General features: G+C 42.9%; 1 protein-coding gene across 2 annotated transcripts; it reads right to left on the bottom strand.

Moving 5' to 3' along the window:
• Window positions 1-429: 429 nt before the first annotated feature.
• On the bottom strand, window positions 430-16,825 carry usp10 (ubiquitin specific peptidase 10). 2 transcript variants are annotated; one of them, XM_037247228.1, is made up of 15 exons: window positions 16,585-16,825; window positions 12,028-12,096; window positions 11,731-11,776; window positions 11,076-11,135; window positions 8,319-9,500; window positions 7,100-7,191; window positions 6,437-6,546; window positions 6,295-6,350; window positions 6,100-6,203; window positions 5,677-5,776; window positions 5,373-5,553; window positions 4,493-4,658; window positions 3,893-4,037; window positions 3,614-3,679; window positions 430-3,189 (listed from the first exon to the last, which is right to left on the bottom strand). In XM_037247228.1, the coding sequence occupies exons 1-15, from the start codon at window positions 16,603-16,605 to the stop codon at window positions 3,002-3,004; spliced, it is 2,586 nt and encodes an 861-aa protein (XP_037103123.1). In that variant the 5' UTR covers window positions 16,606-16,825; the 3' UTR covers window positions 430-3,001. The 2 variants fall into 2 exon arrangements, with proteins under 2 accessions (XP_037103123.1, XP_037103124.1); XM_037247229.1 differs by lacking the exon at window positions 11,076-11,135.
• Window positions 16,826-16,964: the final 139 nt, after the last annotated feature.

Here is a 16,964-nt window from a genome sequence, read left to right as displayed (position 1 = left end):
ATGATCCACGTTAAGAATGTGTATATGCAGATGTCAACTGTTGCAGTTTTGCGTAGAGGACAAAAACTATAATATCTACTAGTGTGCAGAAATGTCATACTAGTCAAAGGCAAGTTTTCTATTCCACTTGACAAGTGTTGGCGATCTTCCGCTGAGGAAAGCGTTCACGTTTTTGAGGACGGCCTAGTTTTCTAGGGGAAGGAGGGATTGAAAACAAGCAGAGCCAGCAGATTTTTCAATGACGGGTCTGCTTTCCATTATGTCGGGGCGAGCTGCGCCGCAGGAGCGAGCGCACTGCGAGGCAAGCCAGTCCCACCACAGTCGCCAACCTGCTACAAACACCACATGTTGACAGCGCGCGCCCCAAGCCGACTCAACCTTGTTCGTGTCTGTTGCAGGGGATTTGAAAGACGACAAGACGGCTGTCTCTCCATGTCATTATTAGCAAACCGCTTTTTGCACAATCCTTTATTCGAACAACAAACAAAACAGAATGGCGGAGGCCCGAAATTCAAAAGACAAAAGAGATTGTTGTATAACTCCAGCAGACAAACAGTGTTAGGAGCTCATACCGAAGACACACATTAAGCAACCGGAAAGCTCACATTGTCCGTTTCATAGTCCAAACGTCCTGACATTCTTGTTGGAGGAATAAATACGCAAATAAAGATCCATGTCACAGTTTGGGGAGGAATCACAACAAAGCTTGCAGCACAATTTGAACGTAGGAGATGAAGACAGGCCACAAGTTTTCAAATAAGCAGGGGGATCCAATATGATGTCCTTTGGTTTAGTTGGCAACCGTTTTAAACGTTAAAAAACATGTAAGTGGAATGACATTAACACATCAAGATCCACTAAATTATTAAGTGTTGAATTCAGGCGCGACCTGGTCTTAATGAAAAGGCCCTGTAAAGTGAAATCAGAGATTTGGACGATAGCAGAAATGCACCTGATATATTAACATGTAGGGATTGTTGGGGTAAAATATACCTAAATCTCGATTTTACACAAACTTTGGGGTCCGGAATTTGTGAGTCGCGTTAACCTCGAAAGAGTGTTGTATAGAAAGTCTTGTTTTTTTAGAGGCATGTTTTTAGGCAGCCTAAGGGGTTCTTTGTTGCGTTAATTTAAGTCAGGCATGTTGTTGGGCAGCCAAGGGGGTCAGTTTGCTCGACACACATGGAAGTCGGTTGACATTTTATTGTTTAAAATACTACTTGAAAATGTAATAATATTTGGATCCATGACCAACCTGCGTTAGACATAAAGTCATGTAGGATCTAAGTTAGTAAAATCGAGATTTAGGTCTAATACACTAAGTTGCATAAACTATTTTTTACAGTGTTTCAAACTTACCATTTCATCAAATCATTCAAATTTGCCGGGGTTGTTGACAGTGCTCTTGCAAAAAATGTCTTCACTTTACAGAGACATGATATGGGGGAATGGAGTGCACTTAAATAAAGCATCGAGTTGGGTGCTTTGTGCAAGATGAGATGTTGGTGAAAGTGGTTGTGCGAGTGACAGAAAATGAAAAAAGTATGGAGCAAAGGAACTACTTCATCTTTATTCAAAGTTATGCTGTGACCTGTCTTTTCTTCTGAAAACATCCAATTTAAACAAACCCAAGTCAGAGGGGAGCATGAAGGTGGGACCATCCAATGAGTGACCGAAACAAAAATTAACATTTTAGTAGCGTGAACAAACAAAAATCATCACAATCAATGTATTATGCAAAAAAAAAAGAAAAAAAAGAAAAAGAAAAAAAAAATCAACAAAAGCTAACACTATCTCTATTTGTGTATGTGCGTGCACACGTCCAAGCACTGGTGTCACCTACTTTCTTTTGCACCCTTCAACGCACCGCAGACACAAGGGGGTCTACCGTGTCACTTCAAATGTGTTTGCCCCATTTGGGTGGGGAAAAGATCACAGATTGAACCGAAGGCTGCCCTCCCCTGGCCCCCACAGCTGAGTTTTTGAGGGGAGTTGGATGGGTGCTGTGTGGCTCAGACATACTAAGGAGCCACCTGAACCCAGGGGCGACAAAAGAGACGGTAAATGGATTGAACAAGAAACGCACAAAGTAAACAAGGGGCGCTTGCAGCGGAATCTATCTTTTGATTAGTTGCCATCTCCAGTGCAAACAATCTAAAAACAGGCCAAGTCCTTCAGGACTGCATGTTTCTTTTTTGTTGTTGACAATTTAAGTCTAAATAATTGCAAATATGCCTGCCACGTAATCATCATCAATTTAAACTTTGTGCACAGAAAGCTTATCTTAAATTCTAAAGCGCAATAAAGACTGCTTAGATACGGTGTAGACGTAAAGAGCCAAAGAGTGTTCACTTCAGATTCCGTGTAGCCCAGTCCTCACTGTGTGAGGGCTCAACCTGGATGAGGAAAGGAGACGAGGAGTCTTGGAGGGGAGGGGGGATGATGACGATGGTGGTGGTGATGAAGAGGATGTTGATGCTGGTGCTAGGCCTGGTCAATGGGCTCATTCAAAAACGGGCCTTTTCGCTGTGGTTCTCCTCATGAAAAAGGCCAACACTGATAATTTCGGGAGAGAAGACACCCCAGCGGTGCATTTTGCAGTTCTTCATCTGAACTGCCTCATCTTTCACCTTTCTTTTTTTTTTTTTTCTCGAGAAGAACATAAACCGACAGCAGTTGTGCACAGAGAAAAGCGAGCCGTTGCAAGGAATTCTTGGTGAATGCAACTTGTGTCTCCACTTGGGAAGAGGTGCTGGAAAAGCTGGCTCTCAAGGAAGCAAGGACACGAGGGAAGAGGAGGAAAATCTTGCAAGAGAACAAAGTCGGGCAGTGTTCCTGTTCATCATATGTTCCACATGTGTTTGCGTGTGTCACGTGTAAGATGAGGGGGATCTGTGTTGGTTATGTATTTGTGAGTGTATGCATGTCGCTTGCTCCATTGCTGATGTGCATGCGCGTGTGTGTATGTGGTGTGTGTGTGTGTGTGTGCGTGCGTGCGCGCCTACAAGAGGTCAACGCGGCGGTAGTACAGCAGGTAAGCGGTGCGCTCAGCAATCTGCTTGACCACCAGGTATTGGTTGATCACCTTCACCGCCTGGTCGTCGATGCGCAGCCAGCCGTTAAGACCGATGTGGAAGACATCCGTGGTATAGTGACCGCCTGTCGCACTGTTCCCGTGGTGATAGACCACTGCCGGGGACCAAAGACAAACCACTTCTTTTTAAAGCCTATTCACTCGTTTCTGAACTTCAGCAAGGTAGTAAATAGTACATTTACATGGCTTGCTGTTTATTTGGGAGATATTAAGGTCCATGTACTAACTAGTTAGAGGAGACAGTTTTAAAAGTAATTTCTTTCCACTAGTGCCACTTTTGCCTTACTACCTCTCAATTAAACCCTACATGTACGGTAAACTACTCTGCTAAGCCCAACTTGTAGACTAGTGTCATGCACTAGAAGCCTTCTAAACCCAAACAGTGGCACTGAAATGCTCACGACTGTTATTAGTGAGTCACTGTTTGCTTGTTACAAAAAAAAAAAAAATTTGGCTTGTTATAAAATATACACAAGGTAAAATCTCTGTTTTCAAAGCAAACATAGCCACTGAACTCACCTGCAAAGAGTCTGTACGTTCTTTGGCCTTTCACAACTTTGCTCTTCACTCCAGAAGACAGCAGGTCTGCATAACATGAGGGGAAAATTTATGAGTTGCATCTTGCTCTATTGCCGTCCTTATTGGCAGCCACTAACGTGAACGTCGGTGCTTGAAAATAGGCGTGAAATAAAAGGATTTTACACTCGAGATTTGACTTACAGTATTGGGCCATCTGGTAAAATAAAATTCACATATGAACAGTTTTACAAGAATTGCGGTCACTTTAAAGAGCCATACCTTTGCTTATTTCCAGATCTACGGGGTACTCAATGATCTTGTTGAGTTTTTGACAGCCTCCGGTCTTCTCAAAGACAAATCTCTTGAGATGGAGCACGAGGACAGGGGGCAGCTCCTCCAGAGTGACCCTCCGGCTGACCTCAATCTGACACGTGGGACAAAAGCTAATTGTCAGGGTAACAAGATAAAAAAACAGTTTGGATGTCATGATTTATAAGCGTGGAACATCATAGCTAACTTAATAAAAAAATGGTACAAATGAGAGAGCAAAGGCAACGCAAGAGAACAGAAGAGAACATTTCGATCTCGCCAAGCTTGTAAATCATCTTGGTCTTTTGGAGGCATTTAACACACCAATTTGGAGCAGCTTCAAATCAACACAAAAATGTAGCGAGAACCCCCACCATAACAGATGTTCAAAAACAGTCGAGGACAACAACAAATCTTGGCCACTCGGGTGAAAAATTAACAGAATTGGTTGGTTAGGATATTGACTAACAAATGACCCAACTAAAACTAAGTGTAGAAGCCAAGAATAGTAGCAGCAGTGTGATGTCTAACAGCACATAGCCGCCACATGTGGAGGCGGTACTTTCATACCTCCTGCTTGCTCTTGGAAGTGTAGCCCTGCACGGACTCTCGGGCGACCAGCGTTTCCAGGGCCTCCTGGACCGTGCGGACCTTCTCTGACTGAATATCGAGCTGCAGCGTAAAGAAGGGCTGCAGTGTGGCCGATTCCTTGGAGTTTTGCTGATACACCACCGACCTGATGGACAAGCAGAATTTCAGGTCAGAGAACATCTCAGGCCACACACAAAGGAGTGGCCTTTCTGGATGACATTATCTACAGGGGGTCCCTAAAAAGCATTCACTCTTTGAATGTCAATGACTCGGTTTTTTTTGTTTCAGGTGAAACTTAATGGCAAATGTTAGGGTGCTCGCTATGGTACACTATGCCCTTAAGGTTTTTTTGCTTAACATGTTTAAATACACTAAAATAAAATGTCTCAAGTCGTTTCTGGCTTCCGCTATATTATCGGCATGACCAATTCATTTTCTGTATTTTTGTAACATGTAACCTCTTCATATCAAAGACTACTTTTAAAAACAGGATACCCGTCAAGCTAATTTTTTTTTGGTCACTCCAAAATTCACCCCAAAAAAATTCTTGCCTAAAATACACTAACATTCACTAGTGCCCAAAATAAGCATAAAGAGCGAACGAGCAGACGAACAAACACCCCCCTCGTGTTCTATTTTTCTGCTTCCAAACAATGTTGAGAAAATAAATGTGGCCTGTGCCAGACTCGAATCTCAAAGAACGTGTTATTAAGTAAGGCCAGCTTCACCCACTCTGGGTCTTGCCTTTCAAGAGGGCCAGAGGTTAAGTGTGTCTGTGAGCGGATACCACACGCCTTCACTCCCATGAGACATTCACAGAAACAGCACCGCTATTTTCGTTTTGGTTTGGTCCGCGTACCTAATGTGTCCTCCAAATATGTCAGTAATGGGCGTGCGGACAAAGTCAGCTTGGCGAGTGATGGAAGTCTTGTTGCGAGGGCCAACTTGCTCCCACTCATCCTCGCTCCCGTCTTCGTCCTTGCCGGCGTTGTCTTCCTCCACACCTGGCGGGGATTCTGGGCCATTGGGGGTGGGGGCTTCTGCTCAAAATAATACGAGGGGAAACACTTAAGACGATCGTGTGCGTGTTGTTAAAAAAAAAAAAAACGCCACCTCATCATCTCTCATTCGTTGAATTATTTCCAGCATGCAATGGTGCTTACTCTCTTCCTGAGGCGAGATTAGTTTTTTCAAAGCCAGCATCTCCTCGTGCAGTCCGTTAAGAATGAAGCCAAGATACTCCTCTGCGTCTTCCTGACGACCCTAGCAGCACATGGGCACCAATTAAAACACACCAGGAATGCTTAGAGTCATAGAAAACTCTTGAGTCAAGCTGTGGGTGCCCTCAGACGCTATTACATTTGTCGTGTTTTGATACAATTAGCAAGAAAATACCTTTGGAGTATTGCAGGATTCAGCATTTCCAGCCCTTATATTTTCATATCTAGTTGAATTCTAATTAAAAATGTGCTTTTGGGAAAAACTAAGAACACTGGCTTCCAGTACAAAGAGTCCAAAAGACCATGTAAAAAGGAAATACACAACACCATGATATAACTCCGTCAGATATCTTGGGGGCTGCTTACCTTTTCCGAAAGACTGGACTTGATGAGCGTGAGGAGTCTGTAGATGTACGTTGGCTCAAAGGGGATGCCCGGACGAATGTCTTTCACCAGCTTTTCACCGACACCTGTGGACAGCGCTTCGGGGTCAGTGTTGCAAAGAGAAGAAATTAAGTCAAACCATCTTCAGGAAAAAAAAAAAAAAAAAAGCTCACGTACCTGGTTTTGGCTTAGCAGGCACCGGCATGTTTGTGAACTCATTCACCAGCCTCACACTTGATAGTTAAGACACAAAAGGCAATCATTGGTTAGCAAAGCACAGCCAGACTCAAGCGCATAGCCGGATAACAACGTTGCTCACAAGTTGTCTATCATGGGCGTGGAAGTGCACGGTCTCTGTGTTTCACTGTGCAGAGGAATGGACTTCATCAGGTGATACATGGGAGGACATGCGATCAGGGCCTGAAGAGTCTGAGGGCTTTGAGTTAGGAACGAAAAACTGGCATAGGGGAGAAAAGTAAAAATCACTGAAGATTCATGAGATCAGCGCTTCCCAAACTTTGAGCCAAGGACAGATTTTATAAGAAAAATCTCACGGCACACCACAAGACAAAAACAGTCAATACTGATGAACTCATTTCAATTGAGTCAGAAAATTTACTATGTGTGCGTATGTTATGACGTACAAGTTGTGTTCTATGAATGGCAACGGGTGGATGCACAGTTGAATCATTTACTTTCTGCCATCAGGTGAAAGAACAGCAAGAGGCCAAAATGGGGAGGTGGGCTTTTAAGTACATGTACAATTTGATGCTAATATAAATTCAAATGGGTGGAACTCACTGATCAAATTAAACAAGTCTGGGGAAAAAAAATGTAAACAATTAAACACTCAAACAGCAACTTCTAACGGTTGCATGAAAAGGAAAATAAACAACACACAACCACTCATTTAGTTGTCCAATAAGAAAAAGGGTCAATTATGTTATTAGACATTTGTAACGTCAGATGGCAAAAAGGATACAGCGTTGATGTAGCACCAGTTTCCTTTGTTGACGAGTCCTCTCGGCTGCAAAGACACTGGTTTATGTATCAACTTCACATTCTCTATAAGTTCTGGGGATTCAAACAGACAACAATCTTAAATAGGCAGGCTCCTTGCACACTTATCAGTAACATGCAATCAGATGTAGAGTAACATGTTCCTTCTTCCAGCCATGTCTCTTGTGACGGCAACATCAACACAAGAGACTTGTGAATGGGAGCAAGGCTATTCTGTACCACGCCTAGGAAGGGAGACTGCCATTAAAACACAGCTCCCAAGGAAACGTGGACAAGGTAACGGCGATTTTGGAAGGATGGGGTGTGGGGGGGAGCATTTGGACAGCTGCTCCCTTAATCCAACTTTTAGTTATGTTATAAAGCAAACTGCAAATAGGATCTCGGGTATCAGAGTAAAATTAAAGTCGCCTGTGAGCCTTGTAGACTCTGAAAACGCTCCAGATGAGGAACCTAAAAACAAAAACAAGCACCAGAGAACATTTCCTTGTTTGCCAAGTATTGCCTTGTCCCGTTTTAAACGTGCAGCAAAAATAGTCATTTGACACATTCAGCAAAAACACTATGATCTGCAATGCAACCAATATGTCAAGTGTAGTTCGAAGTCTATGAATGCTCAAATTGTTTCACTATGTCCTTAACGTTACATCTACAAGCTCTCCAAGAGGATGAACTAGATACCACTTCAGTATTCACGTCTGTTACCAGATGTGCGCTGCAAACAATAAATCCTCACTTTTGCACTATGCGCTTAAATCTAGACAAACGCTGCCATCAAGTGGCCGAACAGATATTGCATTTCTTAACAGGCAGTTATTAAAGCATTTATTCACTATCCTTGATATCTAGATTAAAGTCTCGAAGACGTCACAAGCAGAACAATTTGCCACACTAGCAGAACGACTCGGACACAGCTGTGTGGTAATAGTGACTTTTTGTCCACCTTTGACATATGCGTTAAACCTTAATATGGACATCAAAAACGTGCTCAAACGGCTTTTAACGAGTATGCAATTACAACTAGCGTCCATATAACTAAGTTGCATGGCATTTCTGCACACTAATAGGACACATTTTGCACATGAATGGGACAACTCCATGTTACTTGTGAGGGAAAACTGCACGACTGTACCATACAGGGTGCCTTTTTGTACAGCAGCAACATTAAGCATCCTGATGAATACCTGCAAGCTTTGGAGCCATAGGGTCCTCTGATACATGGACAGTGCCCTGCTTGACCTCAACAGGTTTCTCCTCAGGCGTCTCTGGTGTCAAGGGCGGAGGGGCGACAACTTCCACGGCATTCTTAATCTCCACAAAGGCCGGAGGGCTGCCAGGAAGTGGCTTAGAGTTGTGGAAGAGGCTAGCCCACGATTTAGGGGGGTTGGCAGTTTGCGCGGCCGGACCTGCGGGCGACTGCGACACCTCCGCTGCCGCCGTTTGGGCAGCACAGTGCGGAGAGACCTGCGGGGTCAAATCGTCACTCTCACACTCTTCCTTGTGTCCATGTGCACTAATGGGAGTGGCGGCCTCTGCCAAGCCATTACTCTCTGCCACCTCGCCGCCCTCGGTTTCAGTAGTCGTAGCAGCAGAAGCAGGAAGAGGTGACTTAGAGCGGAGGCTGTGCGGACTATCTGAAAGTTGGGGGCTCTGTGGAGCCAACTGTTCTGGCTGCTCATCTGCAGTCCTTGGTCCCTCAGTCATGCTTCTAATTTGACATGAGGGCGAAAAGGGCAAAGTTACATTGGTGCAAGCGGCCCCGCTTTTTAAGTCCGATGACGAGTAATCGGGGCTATCACAAGTCCTCTGATTGGAAGCGGCTGATGTGGCCGTCGGAGCAGCCGTCGCCGTGGAGACGACGCTCGGAGAGGAAAGGCCGGTCCCCGCTAAAGTCTTACAGTCCGCATCCTCGGCACTGTGTTGCGAGGCGCCAAGTGCGTGTCCATTCACGAGTGCCGTCACAGGCGTCCCCCCGTCGGCAGGAGCGCCGCTGTTGTTGCCGCTAGCTGATGGGTCTAGGTAGTTGTAGTACCCCGGGGGCCGCTTTTTCTTTTTCTTTCTCTCTCGCTGTGCCAGGCCACCAGGTAGCCCGTCCATGTCCTGGCACACCTGATGATTGTCCAGGGCCGACGCCTCCGAGTCGGGTCCGTCCTCAGAGTTGAAGTGGCTTCCATCCAGGGCATCGGCCACCGGAGTCGTCGTCGTCGTCTGTTGAGTCTTCTGTGCCGACTGGCAGCCCAGGATGAACTCGGGAGCCTGTGGGTTCAGTGTGCTCGACACCTTGTACAAAGAGTCGTTCATGCCGCCTACGGGCTTGGAGTCTATGACCTCATCAACACCAAACTTAATGCGTTGATAGTCATCTCCTGAAAATAACAATGTACAAACATGCAAATCAATTAGGCACATTTGTAGAGATAAAATGAACTAAGTTGAGGATTCAAGTACACAAATTCACCCCAAACCCTAACTATAAAGGTGCATCTCAATAAATTGGAATATTGCAGAAGATTTTTTTTAATCAGCAGTGTGGTTTAATTCAGAAACTGAATTGACAGAGTGAAAAAGGGTGTACTTTTAAGTATTTATTATTATTATGTTGATTATTGCTTACAGCTACCAAAATCCCAAATTTGCTTTGAATAAATTTGAATTTGTTAGCAAGAATTACCTGCCGGTAAGTAATTTTAAAATAAAAGTACAAATATGTGTACTTAATTGAATCTTTTTCTGTACAACCGTGTGGATTCCCAATCATCAAACTTGTCAGCAAACGTTTGTATTGATCCAACCCAAATTGTTGTTTTCCAAAAGAATTTGTAAACGACTTGCCATGCTATCCGTTGTGCTCCTTTGTGTGCAAGCAATGGCCACCAGGAGGTAGTGTAATACCAAAAGACATGATAAAAAGCAGCTCGACTGAGGAGACTGCAATTTCATTGCCTTATATTTTCAGAGGAAGATCATCACTGACTATTGTTGTATTTTCTCTTGGTTCGTATTGATTCACTAATTATGTTCAAATAAATTGCTCAAAGGGTTAAAACAATAAATAAACTTGGATTAGAAATGATACAGCCATCCATTCTCTGCACCACTTATATTCTTATTTATTGAGATGCAGCTGTCTGTGTATTTTCTTCTGACTAGAAAAAAGAATAAAAAAAAAAAAAAAAAAGAATCATTGTCTGGAAAACGTTTGAAAAGTGTAAAATGTTTTTAAAGAAACTGAATTATTTCGTCAAACTATGACAAGCTGATGCATAAATGATAGTGCGTTACGAATATACTCAATTAAAATTTGTTTCAATGTTTTTTTTAAGTCACACCTAAAAGTCATCCACGATAAAATCAATGTGCACTTCTGTTATTAGAATGTAGTGCATGGCTGCAGTGTAAATGTGACTCAAAATCAAAACGTGAACAAACAGGAAGTATTAGTACGTGCATATCAGGAAAATGCTTCATTGTAATGACTAAGCAAACTGGTAACGCAATGTGCACAATGGTCAACAGGGCATGAAGACCGTGGTTACTCGCCCAGATAAGAAAAGGCCCTCTGTTAGTAGGACTGAAACCACACGCCGCAATTGAACCTCGACGACATGTGTTAGGAACACACCAATAATAAAAAGAAGAAGAACAACACGCTCAGTCAAGAAGTCAATTTGTTAGATCCAAATCTTCCCAAATAGATGGAAATTCACCTTGGGCCTTGCAGAGGTGAGATGAATTCTTACGTAAGAGAAGATAAGATACATAGCAGGATCTTGAGCATGCAAAGCTCACAGATTTGGCCAACAGGCAAGAGAAAGAATACAGGCACAAGGTTCTGGAAGCCACCAGTTATGAAGACTGGAATTTAGTTGTTGTTTTTAACGTTTGACAGCAAAATGCACAGCAGCGAGTCAAGCCACAGAGTGTCGGGCTTCTCCACTCACCGCAACCCTGCAGTCCCATTGACTCCATTATATATGGTACAGCAGGAGTGCAGTAACCTCCTAAATAGTCAATACAAATCAAGTTAAACAACAGTCATGTGCATACGCGTCCTTTTATTGTGCCTGTTAATTGGTGGCTTTCATTTGGCTTTTTTTTTTTTAAATGTAATCTTCAAATAAAGAGATTTAAATGTATTGATATTGTTAATTGCAAATACAGGTTTGTACAGATGCGTGCTAAAAATGTAACGCTCTTCACTTCCTATTCTGTTGAGACCATCTCAGCCTGGGGTATAAATAGTATTGCAATTTCAAAGCCTGCTTTGATATAAAGTAGGTTTTAGAGAAAATGTGCGATGCATAAATTTCAGTCAGCTTTTTGTCCATTTCTCACAATTCTCTTTATACTGGTTGTTTTGTTGTTTAATTACATCACTGTTTGTAAACTTTAGCTTTGGTGGAGAGTCAGTGTGTATTAATTTTCTAAACTTTAAATTAACGCATGAAACTATGTTGTCGGATAATGTGCCATGGTGACAGAAACTCAAGGTTTATATAAAAAAAAAAAAAAAAATCCTTTAGGGTGTGCTCATTTATGTTGAACACTGTCTATGATATCAGTTGTAATCAAAGTTTAAAAGTTAAATGTGCATACCGGAAGACTGACTGACACATGGCCCTTTGTCGTTGAATGGTGGAAGCTGCAAAGAGGGAGGGGGGAGCCAACATTAGCACCATCACATAAGAAAGACACAAAAGCTACAATTGCTATTCGGATATTAACATTAACAGAAAGCGCCATGGTTGTAGGCGAGTGAAATGCGAGATCATCAAGTGTGCCATGGGAAGTTATCTAGTTTCATTTATAGCTGATACAAAGTGAGCATATATAAAAAGTCAGGAAACATTTCTTCCTTAACAACAACTTGAGAAATAACGTTGACCCCCTTACCTCGACGTAACATCGTGGAGTCACAAAGAACTGATTGATCTCATCTGGGCTGAATTCCCCAAAGATATACTGCAGAGACAATACAAACATGAGTTAGATGGCGAGGCAATATTCAGCATTTAATTGCCTGTTGTGGTCCTACAATGCTTAGAATGAGGTCATATAAATGTGAACAACTAAGGACAAAGTCTACTCACATTAGAAAATTATTTAAAAATATATTTCAGTAGTAAACGCAACTCTTGATAGCTTGAGCAAAGGTTAAAGCAACTCAAGGTGCTGAGTCATGCCCAGTTAAACATAAACCTTACCCATTCAAAAAATGGGCTTGTATGCCAATTAATACTTACATTATCTATAAAAAAAAAAAAAGGTATAAACGTAGTTTGTTCTCGATTCATGAATGAAAATCTGGGGGTGCTCTGTTTATAACGGACCCGAATTCATACTTAAGTTTGAACCTGCTGGCCTCCCTTTAATCACGTAATCCAAAGACCACATGGCATACATATTGCTTCACTTACTCCAATAGAAAATTCTTTAGAGTAACAACTTGCTCTTGCTGAAATTGTAACAACCAACTGCATGTTCTCACCGTCAGGCTCCACATTTCCCGTGAATGTTGCATTTCACTTGTGGTGTCTTAACACTAGGGCCACTATGTGATAGGACAACTGCACATAGTTAAGTGACTAAAAAAAAAATCAGTCTGTGTATTAACTCCAAAATTAAAGCAGAACTACAAGACTGCTTGTGGAGAATAGAAGACTAACAGACCAAGGCTACTGATGCTGTCATTTTGGATGTGTAGCTGTCACGGAGCGGTGCAATCAAAGAGTCCATTTGCGCAGTCAAAGCGCAAAGGTGCCACCAGCTCACCAACCGCGCCCCTGCTTCAACCGTCACGGTAAAACAGCGGGGGCGAGAACGGGGGAGGCACACAGAAAAAGAAAGTGCAAGTCAAGCATATAGAACCCTTTGCAAACGAGGCCCACGCACGAGGGCCCGCATTGCTGAAATTGCACTCCAACAAACAACAAATAGGCGGTCGTAATCCGGTGGCTTCGGGCGGCTAATACAATGACAACGGGGTGAATGTCGCGTTGCTTTCCTCTGTAGGCGTGCCACGCGTAGCTCGCTAAGCTGTCTCTGCTGATGCTTTCCACTGAGGATTACAGCAAATTAGCCATCTGCATCATTTTACCACTTTAGCCAGGACAACACACACGTACAAAACAGGATCGCGCAATTATGAGCAGCTATCATACCACAACAATTGCAAGTTGTTGGATTTTGAGATTCAACAAGCTCTAAGAGACTTAGGCTTCAGAACTACTTCTGTGGATATGTCACTATGACATCATGGTGTTAGCTCGAGGGAAAACAATTGATCACTGCTACTTTTATGCCCAAAAATGTCATCTTGTTGTGGTTTTTGTTGCCAAACTGTAAAAGCAAAAACAAACACTTGAAACCATCACATCCCATAAATCATAGATTGTTAGATATTACATTGAAATATGTTCATTTGACCTACATTTTCCATCAAGTCCATGTATGGGACACACCCTCTGCCATCACATCTGGTTGGTAAGAAGCTGAAATCATTCTGCTTATTTTGTTCGTTCAGCCAAGGGAAGCCAATTCTGCCCGGACAAGCCAGAGGAACTAGCAGGAAGTTGCAGTGTTCGTTTAGCCGTTGATCTGAGTTGTGGAAACTTTGGTGTCGTTAAATGTCGGAACACTATGACCGATCGGCCCAAAAAACGATCAAATTGTTTACAAAGTCTGTAGGGTTCCACTGTAACAATGTGCGCACACCTGCCATGGGGGCCTCCCCAAGCGCCCTGGAGCAAGCATGTGCCTGCATTTTTGTGTCATGTAATAACAGAGTGACAAGAACCACCACTCTGGAGGGTGCAAGGAAGGAAGGAAAGCAATGCTGCCAATTTGGAGGCAGAACCAGTTAAAGAATTCAGTGCTGGGACTAACACCCATCTCCTAATACGGTAAGCACATAGCAAGATAAGATTCAACATGAGGGCTGTATCAGTGCTGAGACATGTCTGTACTCAAGACTCAAAAAGATCTGATGCTAAACTCCAATACCACTTTACCAACCCGACTTGTACCTTCCAGCCAGAGAGAGTAGAAGCAGCAAATTGGATAGGAATTATGCAAGTGCGACAATTGATCAACAGCTAAGCTATTCACAAATTCAGCGGCAACTATTGTGATCATCAATTCATAATATAGAGCCCTTGTTTAATTTAATTGACGAAATGCTTCAATAATTCTTAGACGCGTAGTCTACCCATTAAAGCAGTCTGATTATCTTTCATAGAAGTAAAACATTAAAAATCAACATTTTTGCCTGTTTTCTATCTAACATGCGGTGACAGACTCACAATTTATGGTTGCGGATTTCTGCAACCTGTGTGAAATGAGTTCCTGTTAGCAAAAAAGGAATTGGAAATTAAGTAATTTTAAAGCAATTAAAAATAATAATTGAGATTATTTGATTATTAAAATAATGGTTAGCTGCAACTCTGCATTCCAACAAGCTATATTTTTGTCTCACTTCTCATATTTCATGGTGATGATTTAAAATAAATCTTGAACTTGGGAATTAAAATAGGAGACATTTCCATGGAGATGTCATTAAGACAAGTTTAAATCAAAGCATTAAAGTCAACTCCAAAGCAACCTTGATTTTCTTTCTCTTTCTTTCTTTCCTTCCTTTTTAAACAGCAGATAAGATGGAGGTAAATGCACATTCCAAGTGTTTAAGCAACCCCAATAGTGGCATTCATAACTGGAAATATTACAAGTGAGGGACAATTTCAGAGATGAATTTGGAAGTAACATTAGCAAGTGCCTTCATGTATGTAGATATGTCCTAGCATAAGGAAAGGGAATGTTGCTTCTTGACTGAATCAACTTAGGTAGGCTCTGTTGTGGGCATAAGATTATGCCACCCGACATCAGTAGCAGAAAGCTAAACGCTGAATCTTCTGATGATCAACCCACAGCATCCACCACAGAGCACCATCTCCCGGTAGAGGAACAGCTTCAGTTGCAGGCTGCCCAGGCTCAACCTTCCCTACCCATGCCATAAGGCTTTTTAATTCCACCCTGGGAGGGAAACACTAATACAGCATTCCTACGACGACTCTGTCAATATTTTGCAAACCAATTCCCATGCACCCTCAGGTCCCCCTGCAATTTAAACCCCCAATTTATTTGAATAAAAAAAACAAAGACTTGTTGCTTGATACTTTTCATAATTTTCATTTAATTCATACGTTGGAGTGCCTGCTTGTCTTGTGTTCTCAGTTCCATTTGCGCTCTAAGTCATTTTATGAAACTTTGCAATAATTTTAATGTGTGGACTTGGAGAAACCAGAGTAGAAGGGGAAAATGTTGACAATAAAAGTACAGTTATACTGTTTTATTGTAACTTGAAGTCAGCTGTGTTCTTTATTAAAATCTTACACATCATGTGGACATTTAAAATTGAAGTACTGGAGAACCCCTGTAATAAGAACGGGTGAAGCCAAATTTGCGGTTCAACTTCCACAATCAGGCCCATGATGCTCAATCGGAACAACAGCATGTGCGTGAACTCATCCAACCCGCGGTAGTTAACTCTCTCGCAATCGGGAACGCGGTGTCAGAACGTAGGCTGCAAGTGGACCTTGTTTCGGGTTAGCCGCCTCCTCGAGCAAACCGAATAAAGTTCAGCATTGCCATGCGTCCACTTCACCAAATCGCCCCTCCCCTCCAACTTCCACTACGATGACACGCATTGCGTGAGGCCCTTTTTGAATATACAACAAAATGTAAAGTATGTATAAAGACGGAGGCCAGTTCAACTGTTGCAATTTAAGCTAACAAGCTAAAGGACATTTAACCCCATTTACATACCTTATCGATCACTTTGAAATGTTCAACCTCCGCCACCTCTGCAAAGCTGCTAGCTGACTCAGTTAAGTCAACGGAGGAGTGTGTTTATAAAGGCGAGTTTTATTTAAACGCCACAACTAACTACAAAACAATACACAAAAAAATGCTCCTGTGGTGGCAAAGTGAAACGTGTTTTATAAAGTGGTGTTCGACAACATGCACTCGAAGAAGGCCCCTAGCTAACCGGAGCAGGTGGGCCATGCAAACACGCAGCACTTTTCAGTGTCACTTGACTCTTCGGTATAAACTCGTGCACCCTCTCCGTCCAAATTGACACAGTGAGTGGATAAAAACAGACGTCATTCCCACAGGAGTTGAGAAATCCGTATCGCCCCCATTCGACGAAAGCAACGTGGGGCCTGTTAGCTCACCATGCTTGCTGGTGCTGTTTCAATGAGGCTTAATGGGGGCATTAGCAAGCACTTTTCGACACTCACACTTTCAATGACAACAGGAGTCTTTTTCAAAAATAACATCTTCACATCCGTGCCGCTAACTTGTGGCTTTAACACGACTCAAGCAAAAATAAAAGTGTTAGTCGAACGTTTATGTGGCAGTGAGGTCTAAAAGGAACGTTAGCTCGCTAACTACCTGGTTGCCGTAAGAAGCCATGCTCCCGGTGAGATTTGCTCTCCTCGTCGGACAAGACAACTCTCCCGGGGAGATGTTGGAGCTCAGAAGTGGCCGCCTCGACGGGTTTCCTACTTCGACATCAATGTCATTTCCCCAGCAGTCAGATGTGTCCGATCCATGTAAAAGGCGTTTAGCAACCTCATGCCGTGGGACTCGCCGTCACCGCCATTTCTGTCCAGCGTCTTCTTCGCTTGCTACGCGGTAGTGTTGGCTCGTGAGTGAACGATTCGTTCAAAAGAACGAATCTTTTCAGTGAACGAGAGTGAACGAATCACTTCCTACAGCTCGGGTTAGGGTTAGGGAGGTGTATAGTTAAATGGACAGTACACGAGCAACTG

The sequence above is a fragment of the Syngnathus acus genome, chromosome 3 (genome assembly GCF_901709675.1).
Source record: "Syngnathus acus chromosome 3, fSynAcu1.2, whole genome shotgun sequence".
NCBI classification, from domain to species: domain Eukaryota; kingdom Metazoa; phylum Chordata; class Actinopteri; order Syngnathiformes; family Syngnathidae; genus Syngnathus; species Syngnathus acus.
This window is presented reverse-complemented; position numbering and strand designations above follow the sequence as displayed.

What these genes read in the sequence shown, in the direction of transcription:
- usp10 (XM_037247228.1), bottom strand. Translation starts at nt 16,605, where the DNA reads ATGGCTTCTTACGGCAACCAG. An exon ending in CTCCACGATGTTACGTCGAG is followed by an intron (nt 11,777 to 12,027) that starts GTAAGGGGGTCA and finishes CCCTCTTTGCAG; the next exon opens with CTTCCACCATTCAACGACAA. An exon ending in AGATCTGGAAATAAGCAAAG is followed by an intron (nt 3,680 to 3,892) that starts GTATGGCTCTTT and finishes CATGTTATGCAG; the next exon opens with ACCTGCTGTCTTCTGGAGTG.